Source organism: Natator depressus, chromosome 6 (genome assembly GCF_965152275.1).
Source record: "Natator depressus isolate rNatDep1 chromosome 6, rNatDep2.hap1, whole genome shotgun sequence".
NCBI classification, from domain to species: domain Eukaryota; kingdom Metazoa; phylum Chordata; order Testudines; family Cheloniidae; genus Natator; species Natator depressus.
In genome coordinates, this window is record NC_134239.1 from 56432077 (window position 1) to 56444553 (window position 12477).

General features: G+C 43.7%; 1 protein-coding gene across 5 annotated transcripts in view; it reads left to right on the forward strand.

The window, feature by feature from the left end:
• Positions 1-12477, forward strand: part of ALKBH3 (alkB homolog 3, alpha-ketoglutarate dependent dioxygenase) — a 58192-nt gene that overhangs the window by 12788 nt on the left and 32927 nt on the right. For all 5 annotated transcript variants that reach the window (XM_074957003.1, XM_074957001.1, XM_074957004.1 and 2 more), the window contains 3 exons: positions 1776-1879; positions 6442-6530; positions 9608-9817. In XM_074957003.1, coding sequence (XP_074813104.1) covers positions 1776-1879; positions 6442-6530; positions 9608-9817 — 403 coding nt within the window. The remainder of the gene's footprint in view (positions 1-1775; positions 1880-6441; positions 6531-9607; positions 9818-12477) is intronic.

Here is a 12477-nt window from a genome sequence, read left to right on the forward strand (position 1 = left end):
ACAGGATCCAGCTTTTTAACGGGCTGCTAGTAGTTGACTAATGATAGGAAGGACTTCAGGCTTCTCACCCTTTAAGATGACTACCCCTTTTTATTGCTGATGGAATGTAGGTATATTTCAGCAACAGTTCCACTTGTAACTGGTATATCTGGTAGCAGTAGGTACTTATTTGCAGAAAATACTTTTTAGCACTTCTTCTAATCCAAAACAGAAGTCACACATTTAGGCGATGTAATGGGTGCAGAAGACACTCGTCCACATTTCCAGTGAGCTATGATCACAACTCTGTGCTAAGGAAATGAAACTCATTCCATACACAGCCATCATGTCAATAAAAACTTCTAGGTAGTCCAGAACAAGGCACTCCATGGCTTGTTGTATCACATAGGCCAAGCTTGCTGCCAGTCCAGAAATGCCTGCAAAAGCCATGAAAACAGTCCTGATGTGACATTCTAGATCCTCTACATGGAAGAAGTCAACAAATCCCTCTGAGCTTCTTTGGTTAGCTAGCCATTCTTGTTTGTCTGTGACTAGTAGGAATCGTCGTCATCACAGATGTGCTTGTGTGTGGATGCAATTCTCTTGGCTTACGCTTTTCAGATTTACTGAAAGAAACAAGGGTCACAATTCTATCTGTTTGTTATTCCATCACTGAAAATGTAGGTCGTAACTGCAGACACACTGACTTTAGATCTTCCTAATTCTTGAGGTCTAGCTTCTGAAGCATCGTAGAATCATAGAATATCAGGGTTGGAAGGGACCTCAGGAGGTCATCTAGTCCAACCCCGTGCTCAAAGCAGGGCCAATCTCCAATTTTTGCCCCAGATCCCTAAATGGCTCCCTCAAGGATTGAACTCACAACCCTGGGTTTAGCAGGCCAATGCTCAAACCACTGAGCTATCCCTCCCAGCCATCACAGGGATCCTCCCGGCTCCTGCCTGCCAACTTCTTGTTAGGATTCTAGTCTTTTCTGATTAGACAGATTTAGGTGCATTAGGATGGTAATACTCTAGGCCTCTAAACTGATCTCTGAATATTTATTTATAATCTGACCTGCCAGCGGTGGAGCAAAGACAGCTGTTCTCTCTTCTTTACTTATATTAAGATGATCTGTCTAGTTCTACTTTTCATTCATTTATATCCTTTTCCTGGTCAAAGCTGTGATATCCTGTGACCTAATAAGAAAGCCAGACAGGTAACTTCACCCCTATTTTCTGCTGACAGATGAATGCATGGTGGCTACATTGTATGGTTAAAGAAGGGATGCTGAAAAATTTTAGGTATGAAATTTGACTTGCTTTAAAATAATGAAAATATGAGCAGATAACAGTCTATGTCCTTTTAGTTGAGTTTACTTTTGGGGTTAATACTCATAAAATCTCACATTGTGCTGCATTGTGCTAGGATATAGTGGCTAGAATTTTTAAAGTGTGGCTAGTGATTTTGGCTACCTCTGTTTCTGGGTACCCAACCAGAGAGATCTTAGAGAGGGTGGATTTTCAAAAGGGGCTGAGCACCTACCTTCTAAACCCTGGCCTTTTTAACTCATCTTCTATTGGTCACCTGAAAATAGAGGCACCCAAAATCATAAGACACCTTTGAAAATCTTGGCCTGTGTCTACAGGAGGTATAATTGCATTTAAATGCAGTCCTGCATTATCTGCTGACATCTGCACTATTAACCCTTGAAATTGGAGTATTTAATAAAAACCCAGGTATATGCACAGGATACGTTTCTTTCTTCCTCTCTTCAATCTGTAACTTTTCTGCACTAGGGTTCGTTTGATTCCTGGCTTCATTGACTCAAAACAAGCAGACTGGATGTTTGAACAACTGCTCCAAGAGATCTCCTGGAGGCAGAGAACTCACCTCAGGCAGGGTAAATGTGCAGTATTTCTTAATGTAATTGCCTTGACTCCTATGTCAAAATCCTTACTCTTGCTTTCATTTCCTATCACCTTGACTGTTAGAATTCCTTTGTCTCTTCCCGCCCAAGTCTCAGTTTTCCAGACTCTCATGTAGAGGGTGCTGTGGCTCAGTTTTTACATATGTAAAGAGGCATGTCCGCATCATCCTATCCTCAAACAACTCTGTGATGCCCCATTAATTCCAGATCAAAGTGAAAATTACCCTCCTAGAACTGCTCTGCTCTGTCCCTTCAAACATTCTCACCACTGATGTTGCTAGTCTTCTCCTCTGCAGTCCCTGCTTTTTTCTCTCTCTCCACACATCATCTCTCATTTAAAATCTCAGCTGTAAATAATTCTCTTCTCCCTTGTCTTTGCCTATTACATTTTCTTTTTCTGCTTCTATTCTATTTTATTTAATTCTGTAAAGCATTTTGGTTGCAATTTGTTAGACTGCAGAACACAGCCTTACTTTAGACTGATGTGTGCAGTGAGCCTGTAAAATACCTGCTATTCCAGTTGTGTGCACTGGGAGGCACCTGTGCTATTTTTTAGCCGCTGTTACTCAGCACTGGGCACAAGGTTATAATGTTATCTAGCTGGTATAGAACAGGCCCAGAGAACCCTTATCCTAGTCCTGCCAACCAAGCCATTGGTCCTGAACAAACCTGTTCAAAGCCTGCATTTCTTCTTCGAGTGCTTGCTCATGTCTATTCCATATGAGGTGTGTGTGCTTGCCACATGCACCGGTGCCGAAAGTTTTTTCTCTCAGCAGTATCCATAGGGGACCAGCTGTGGCACCCCCTTGAGTGGCGCCCGCAAGGCATGGTATAAGGGGTGCCACCGGCTCCCCCCACCCTCAGTTCCTTCTTGCCGCCAGTGACGGTGCTGGAACTTCTGCTGCTTCGGCTAACAAGTTCTTGCGAACTTTCAAAACCTGTAGTATAGTTGATTTGAGCATAAGCTTTCGTGAGCTACAGCTCACTTCATCGGATGCATACTGTGGAAAGTGTAGAAGATCTTATTATATACACATAAAGCATGAAAAAATACCTCCTCCCACCCCACTCTCCTGCTGGTAATAGCTTATCTAAAGTGATCACTCTCCTTACAATGTGTATGATAATCAAGGTGGGCCATTTCCAGCACAAATCCAGGTTGGATTTGTGCTGGAAATGGCCCACCTTGATTATCATACACATTGTAAGGAGAGTGATCAGTTTAGATAAGCTATTACCAGCAGGAGAGTGGGGTGGGAGGAGGTATTTTTTCATGCTTTATGTGTATATAAGATCTTCTACACTTTCCACAGTATGCATCCGATGAAGTGAGCTGTAGCTCACGAAAGCTTATGCTCAAATAAATTGGTTAGTCTCTAAGGTGCCACAAGTACTCCTTTTCTTTTTGCGAATACGGACTAACACGGCTGTTACTCTGAAACCTGTAATATAGTTGTATATAGTTAATAGTTCTTAGTTACCCTTAGTAGTAGTTCTCAACTCTTCGTTAGTCCTGAACGGGACTCAGCCAGGTGATGGGGCATGTCCCGGTCCCCAGGCTTTAAGCCCTGCAATTGCTGCCAACGGCCTACGCCTGTTAGTGATCCACTTACCAGCTGCCTAAGGTGCTTAGGCAAAGGGCACATAAGTGACAAGTGCCGTATCTGCAAGTCCTTCAAGCCATCCCTGGCTCGTCAAGGGCAGCTCCAGGTCTCAAGTCCAAAGGCATGCTGCGGTGCTTCAAGCAACACTCCGCTTTCTGGGCCTAATGGTGAATGACAAAAAGTCGATGTTGGTGCTAGTGCAGAGGATGGAGTTCATCGGAGCAGTCCTCGACTCTACCTGCACCAAGGCATTCCTGCTGCTGAAAATGTTCCACATGATGGCGAACCTCATCGAGGAAGTCTCCGCATTCCCTCTGACTACAGCCAGGGTCTGTCTGCGCCTGCTGGGGCACATGGCAGCTTGCACTTACATGGTCCACCATACCAGGCTCTGGATGCAGCCCCTGCAACCATGGTTCGTGATGGTCTATTACCAGTCCTGAGACCCCCTGGAGAAGATCATTACCATTCCCCAGGTGATACTTAGTTCACTGCGATGGTGGACCAACAGGACAATCCTGGAAGGGGTTCCGTTCGACAACCCTCCTCACTGCATTGAGTTGGTATCAGACGCCTCGGACCTCGGCTGAGGGCACATCTCGGCAACCTCCAGACACAAGGGATGTCATCCCTGGAGGAGGCATGGTTACATATAGACGTCAAAGAGCTGCAAGCAGTCCAGCTAGTGTGCAGATTCTTCTTGGCCCACCTGTCGGGCAAGGTGGTACGAGTCCTGACAGACAACAGGGCTGGCGAGACACTTCCCGAGGTGCGGGCTCCCCTCCCGCAGTGGAATTTTAGCTTGGTCCTCCCTAGGCTCACTAGCCCGCCCTTTGAACCACTGGGTTCCTGCTCCTTTTCCCATCTGTCATGGAAGGTCGCGTTCCTGGTGGCGGTGGGGTCGGCGAAAAGGGTCTTGGAAATTAAAGCCTTGACCTCAGAACCGCTGTACATGGTCTTCTACAAAGATAAGATTTAGTTGTGGCCGCACCCAGCCTTCCTGCCAAAGGTGGTCTCCACCTTCCATATGAACCAGGACATTTTCCTTCCAGTGTTCTGTCCCAAACTACACAAGACCAGTGAAGAGAGGTGTCTTGATGCCCTGGACATCCAGAGGGCTTTGGCTTCTTACTTAGAACGTACCAAGCCTTTCCGAAAATCGACTCAACTCTTCATCGCTACAGCAAATTTCCTCGCAAAGGATTTCCAGTTGGATTACTTCATGCATAAGGACCTGTTACGACCTGGCAAGGGTTCTGCCACTGCTGATTGTCAGAGCCCACTCAACGAGAGCTCAGGCATCTTCGGCGGCCTTCCTGGAATACATCCCTATCCAGGACATCTGTAAAGTCACAACGTGGTCCTCCGTTCGCACGTTTACCGCTCATTATGCCATCACTCAGCAAGCCAGAGATGACGCTGGGTTTGGCAGAGCTGTGTTGCAATCTACACCTACATGAACTCCTACCCCTCTCCAGAGGTACTGCTTTAGAGTCACCTAATATGGAATGGACATGAGCAAGCCCTCGAAGAAGAAACCTGGTGTTCTTCGAGATGTGTTAGAATCATAGAATATCAGGGTTGGAAGGGACCTCAGGAGGTCATCTAGTCCAACCTCCTGCTCAAAGCAGGGCCAATCCCCAACTAAATCATCCGGATAGCATGTTGCTCATGTCCATTCCACAACCCGCCCTCCTTCCCCACTGTCGGAGTTTCCAGCAAGAAGGAAATGAGGGTGGTGGGAGCCGATGGGGCCCCTTATACCGCACGCTATGCAGGTGCCACTCCAGGGGGTGCCAGAGCCAGTCCCCTAAGGATACTGCTGGGGGAAAAATTCCCGGCATCGGTGCATGAGGTGAGCGTGCACATCTTGAAGAACACCAGTTACGGAAAAGATAACTGTCTTTTTTATTGAGGAATACTAAAGGGAGTGCAGAATGGTAACAGTTACATATCAAAAAGAAAAGGAGTACTTGTGGCACCTTAGAGACTAACCAATTTATTTGAGCATAAGCTTTCGTGAGCTACAGCTCACAGATGCATACTGCATGAAGTGAGCTGTAGCTCACGAAAGCTTATGCTCAAATAAATTGGTTAGTCTGTATTCGCAAAAAGAAAAGGAGTACTTGTGGCACCTTAGAGACTAACACAGCTGTTACTCTGAAAGTTACATATCAAACATGTTAAGTAACCACTAAGATAATTCTGTCACAAGTTGAAGAGGCTGAAAGTGCTTTTATCCTGTTTTAGGGTCAAACCACACACTAGGGATATCTGGCAAAATGTACTGGTTCAGCCCAGCTGCACACAGCTTACATTTTACTTCACCAGTGCTCCCTCCACCTTCCCACTGCTCCATCCTTTTCAGTAGACATTCCCTAAAACTGATGCAAATGTTTTGGGCATCATTGCAAGGTTTAAACTAGAAGAGAGCAAAGCAACCCAGAGGTACAGGTAAAGCTTCAGGTTGGTCTCACCATCCATACCTCACCCCAATGTGCCTACCTGTTGTAGCACAGAAGATGAGAAATTCTGCATGGTTCTGAGACCTCTGCAAGGCATGGACCCCACACAGAGAAACTTAGAATTTCAGACCTATTTCTGAATGTCCTTGTTTAATTGGGTACCATTTAGACTTTCCATGGAGGGGTGAGCACATTTTAGGGGCCACCTTTTAATTTTTGGTGAGAAGGTTATTGCTTCTCACCAAAAATTAAAAGGTGGGATGATTTAACTGGGAATTGGTCCTGCTTCGAGCAGGGGGTTGGACTAGATGACCTTCTGGGGTCCCTTCCAACCCTGATATTCTATGATTCTATGATTCTTGATTATCACTTGCAAGAAGTTTCCTGATAGTCTTGCACTTTCACCTCTTCACTTCCTAGCCAGTTGATACCTGATTTGTAAAGTTTTCCTGTTGTTCTTTCTTAGATCTATCTTACAAGGAGCCCAGACTTACTTCCTGGTATGGGGAACTTCCTTACACTTACTCCAGGTTAACGATGCAGCCAAATCCTAATGTACGTATTAATTGATGATGGCTTTTTCTTTGTAGATTGCAGTAATAACTTTTTTAAAGTCTTTTTAAAAGATAGACAGACATTTGCACTGTGATCTGACCTGATTTGTGATCACCAAAGTAGGTCAATGGCGTATGTGCTTGCTTTATGGAGTTTCATTTCTTGTAGATTTATTCAGACTTTTAATTTAGCACTTTGATGAGGAGACTTTTCTGGTGGTAGGGGACTAGCAATCACTACTCCTGAGTTCTATTCCAGGTCCTGTTTTGTGTCACTGTCTGACCTTGGGCATGTCTCTGAACCATTCTGTATGCCTCAGAGACAATATAATATTATTGATAATAGATAAACTCCCTTTAAGAAACTTTAAAAATAAACACTTCTTGATTCTTCTTTAGGCAGCATTCAGCCACATTCTTACTGCACGTGTGAGTGTAATCAGATTAGTACACATGACGTGTCTTTTTTGCAAGATCAGACTGTACTGTATAATTTCCCACGCCATTTTGCTATTTTAGAAGGGTCAGAAACTTTGCTAAGTGACTTGTTGACTTTTTGTTCATGCTCAGTCACACTCTGTCAACCTGTTGTCCATTTGGACTGTCTCCGCACATTGCTTTGTTTGGAATTTCCATGGCAATAGAGTCCCATGTTTTAAGGCATAAATTAAGAATAACTAGTAAGAACTATGTTACATGAGAGAGTGGTTCTGTCGAGTCCCAGATATCTTCTTTGCTGCCAAGGAAAGATATGTCCGAACAAAGCAGAATTTGAGGGAAATGGGATTTTGTGCACAGTCCTTGAATAAACAATCTGCGATGGAAGGGTCTGGCAGTCATGGTAATGCTTTAGTAAAGGCTGTGTAATTTAGGATGGAAAAATACAGACAGCCCATTGGTTGGGATGTATTCAGTTATGTAGTGTTTTATTTAAATCTTTTTCTAGAAAGAGGTGGTGAAGTCTGGATGGCTTTGGAGGTTGGCAATGCCATATGGAGCCTTTCACCTGCAGATCAGTTGTTCAAATCTAGCTCAGAATAGCTAAACAGTGAAAGCTATTACCAATTGGTGGGGGTTTAGTATGAGGTTAGAGATGAGGCAAGGTGGTGGGTTAGTATGAGGAAAACTTGCCTACCATTGCGTGTGATGTACTTCTTCTATGGAAAGGCAAAGACCCTCAGTCAGACTGTCAGTCTGATACTCTCTCTCCCCTCCCCTTTTCTGACTCCTCTGCAGCTGGGGATTTCCCTGGTGTGAAGAAATCCCCAGGTGGCATAAAGTCTGCATAGCTCTGGCAATCCCTGCCTGGCAGAACAGGACCATTACTACCAGTGTATTTTAAAGCAATCTCAGGATCCAGGCAGAGGGATAGAGGTTTAGAGCATAGCTTAGCCACACCCAAGTATCAGGTCCTGAATGTTTGATTTGTAGCGGAAGCATCACCCCTCCTTTTAATAATAGTAATAATAATAATAATAATAATAATAATAATAATAATATAATTAAAAAAAAAACTTGTGGGGATAATAGGAACTTGAAACCCTCCCAAGTGCAATAAGTTCTTATGGTTGTGTGAATCATGGTATTAGAAAAATGTTTCCTTGTAAGCAGTGAAATATTTGGTAACCTGGTAACCTTTCATAACAAGAGGACTTCAATTACTGCTCATTTACAGTGGAGTTCCTGTTGAATCACACATTCACATCCACATTTCTGCCTGATGAGGTGGCTGAGGGGACTATTGTCAGAGTGGAAATCAAAGAAACCCAGTAATGATCAGGCAGTTACTAGAAAGTGGTGCTGGTAATTCCTCGTGAGCCCTCTCCTGTCAGTTCATTTCATATTCCTCACAAACTGTAATCCTGGAGATCCAATAGTTTTCTCGTCAGGCATCCCACTTGTTAAATGTGACATGTCAGTGCAATAATCTCCCTGAACTGCCAGCTATTTTCATAGATAATCCTTCACATGGCACCTAGGTATTGAGGTGGTGACTGAACTAGAAATACGTGGGATAGATGATAATGCTGTGATTAGGTTCCAATGCCAGAGCCAGTAGACAAACGGACCTCTGGTGAACATGAAGGAGGCAATGTGGTCTTGTAATTAGAGGGGGAGACTGGGAACCAAGACTCCTGGGTTCTATTCCGTCCTCTGCCACTGACTTGAATAAATCCCTGAACCCCATGTGCCTCAATGTTTCCACTTATATAATGATTCTGACATATCTCATTGGGGTAGAAAACTTAGTGACTGGCTAAAAGCGCTATGAGACCCTCAAATGAAAGGCATGATATAAATGTGTAAAATCATTGTTAAATACCCATGATGCATTGGAAGCAATTACAGTAGAATTTGTATAATTGATATAGACTCTGGGCACAGAAATATGTTAACAATACAATGGCTGTAGTTCATGGAGATTGAGATCCACTTATTTCTTGAATCACTTTATAGCATAAACTATTAGAACATTAAAATCAAAACAAAGAAGGTGAGTTGGACTCATTAAGCAGTACTATTAGAGCAGGGAATGCAGGGACACAGAGTGGCAACGTTATGCCAGCACTCACCGTGTCTTCCTGGTGAACAACTCCAGGCTTCATGTGCCAGTTAGCCACTCGTTCCAGTTGCTGGGATATATTGCAGTTCAGTGTTCTTTAGTCGTCATCTCTGTTAGCAGCCATAGTGTTTATTCCTGGGCCCCTTAAGCAGATTTCATTCTCTCCGTTAACCAGGAGGGGTAGAGCAGCCACATTGCTCTGAAAGGCCAGATGGCCACGCGAGGCAGAATGGCAGCGTGGCCTGGGTATCGAAATAGCAATGACTCAGTGCTAACATGACCACACAGAGCAGAAGGGCTGCACTTCTGCTGCACTGGAAGCATGTACTAAAAGTTTAGGAGAGGCTTCATGTTTATTATGCAAAAATATTGTGGGCCTTGTACCCCTTCCAATCCCTGTGATTTTGCCTTTGTGGTACCCTGAAACTTTCCCCCTTCTGTACTGCACTTTTGCCAGTGCATCTACCCTACCCCCTGCTCTTCTCCCTATGACTACTTTGCTGTGCTGATTGCAGTGGCATCCTCTGCTGACCATGCTGAAGGAGCACATCGAAAAGGCCACAGGTCACACTTTCAACTCTCTGCTCTGCAATCTGTACCGAAACGAGAAGGACAGTGTCGACTGGCATAGTGATGATGAGCCATCGCTGGGGAGAAACCCTGTCATTGCCTCGCTCAGCCTTGGTGCCACCCGAATCTTTGAGATGAGGAAGAAACCCCCTCCTGTAAGTGTTTTCTTACTCTCCCCCTCATTCTCCTTTTCTCAGGTCTTGGGATCTAGATAGCAATGTGAGGCTCCCATCACTAGTAATACTACATTACTGTGAAATGCAAGATCCCCAAAAGGAGGGCACTGTATCTGCTTTCCAATGTATTATGTCCCACTCAAAATGACTCCAAAACACACCATAAGCTGTATACAGTAAATACAGGAATCACTTCACCTATCTCTGAAATGCAGCCATTCTGAATTGGAATGCAACAGCTGTTTAACAATGCACAGGAACATTTCACTACACTGAAATGACATTTTGAGGATTCCTGCAGCCATGCTAAAGACCTTCAAAGTTAACTAGAGCAGTGGTTCTCAACCTTTCCAGTCTGATTTGTCTTACATACCCCAAGTTTCACCTTACTTAAAAAATACTTGCTTACAAAAATCAGACATAAAAATAGAAAAAAGGGCCACAGCCAGACTATTACCAAAAAATTGGTTTTGTCAATTTTACCATATCATTATAAAATAAATCAAATGGAATATGAATATTGTACGTACCTTTCAGTGTATAGTATATAGAGCAGTGTAAACAAGTCATTGTCAGTATGAAATTTTAGTTTGTAACTTTGCTAGTGCTTTTTATGTAGCCTGCTGTAAAGTAGGCAAACATCTGGATGAACTGATGTACCCTCTGAAAGACCTCTGCGTACCCCCACTGAGAACCACTGTAAGACCTCTGCGTGCCCCCACAGTTGAGAACCACTGAGCTAGAGCAATGTCAGAAGAAGCCCCTGCAAGAAGTGGGCACATAAAATTAGAAGGGGGCTCTCACAGCGTAAACACACACAGACTTACTGAACTACCGTTTTTGTCACCAGTTAAGTGATGCCTAGCTATAAGGTATGTGGGGTAAAAAGCAGTTCCAGTGGATGTCCAGTACATAAAAGACCTTTTACCACCTGCCACCCCCTGGCTCTCGTATATGAGTGAGTAGTGAGAGATAATGGACTAGGGGCGAGAAAGAGGAGAGCGATTTAATTTCTTTCTCTGTGATGCCAAACTGCCTCCTCATACCTCTCAAATTAAGCAGTGTCTGAGCCAGGCCATTACTTGGATGGGCACCTCCTTGCACTCCCCCTGATTCTGCAGGAAATGGTATTGATGATTAAGTAGGTAACACTCTCCCGTCTGAGTCAAGGCTGACCCAGCTGTGTTGGGAATGCTGTGCTTTCAGAAGGGCTGACATCCTCATGAGTTGCAAAACTGAGGTCTTGACCATTTGTGGGCATAAAACATTCTCTGGTAGAAGTAATGGATCAGTCCGGTATCCTGACCTGACTATATTTTGACTTTGGGCAGTTACGTTTTGCCGCCTTCTTCTTCCCTGTCTCTCCTAAACTGTTATGTGCTATTATTGTGTAATGTTAAATTGCTTCTGCATTTCAGTGGTGGGTGGAGTGGTTTTATATAGTTTGCAAGCACTTTGGGATGAAAGTGCTGTCTACATGTAAAATGTTGCTGTTGGCTTTGAATAAATTGACGCAGAAAGCAATGTAGAAAACTACTAAACTATCAGGAAAAACTTCATGTAGCTGTGTGGACAATTTTGTTGCAAAAGTCAAGTTCACAACTGGATTCTGCTTGGGAGGAGTAAATTACATGAGTCACCTTTCATACTAATTTTCCCCACTCATCTCTTCCTCAGGTCAATATTTCCCTGACTGCCAAACAGGTGAGGTCACACACACCAGTACACTGCATCAGTGGCCATATTAGCGTGTAATGTTCTGATGACAGGAAGAGTCAACAAGAGACTCCTTTGGGAAGCTTTAGTTGGTGGCAGGATTGACTAGATGCAGGGAATATTTCTTTTGGAGTGTCAGGGTTTAGTGAAGTTCACTGAAATTCAGTGTAAACTGTGCAGTTTTCCCTTAGCACTTGAAAGAAGCATCCTAAATGTACACAGCCTCTGGGCAAGCCTTCTGTTCATTCTCAGCTTCTGGAAATTTGTTCACTGTGGGGAAAGGAGAGAATCCCGCCCACTCCATACAAGTTTGACTGTTGCCTTTAATTTGATAGAACAGTTTCTTATACAATGCAGTGTGCAGCAAAGTATGATTTCCTAATAAATATATTGCTGAGGGCCCACTCGTTCCTTTCCTCAATATCCCTATCCAAGGCTCCTGAATCTTAGTTAGTAAATGAAGAGTATTCCTTTGCTTTGAAAGTGTGACATTCCTGGCAACATCAGTTGCTGGAAAAATACTGGAACTGTTTACATCTTAGAATCACAGTATCTTTCTGACACCCTCTGTTTTTTTCTGCTCCTTGTCAATATGTCTCCATGAGATGTGCTATGGAGCTTTTCTGGCATGGTGATGATCTATTGGGGCCAGGGATTTTGAGTGGTATAAAGTTTGGCTGTGTTCTCAGAGAGGTTGGAGCCGGAATATAAACATTGTAATAGGAGAGCATTTGTCTCTGTCTCTCTCTATTATAATATTTGTATCAGTGAATGCTAGAGTTAAGATTGCAAAGGAGTCTTCACTATAACTCCTTAGTTTCATTTAGGCATAGCTTTCCATATTTGATCTCAGCTTAAACATCTGTACTCTTGGAAAATTTCAGAGAAAATCAGTGCAGCTGGTTTGTGTATGAAACAAAGAC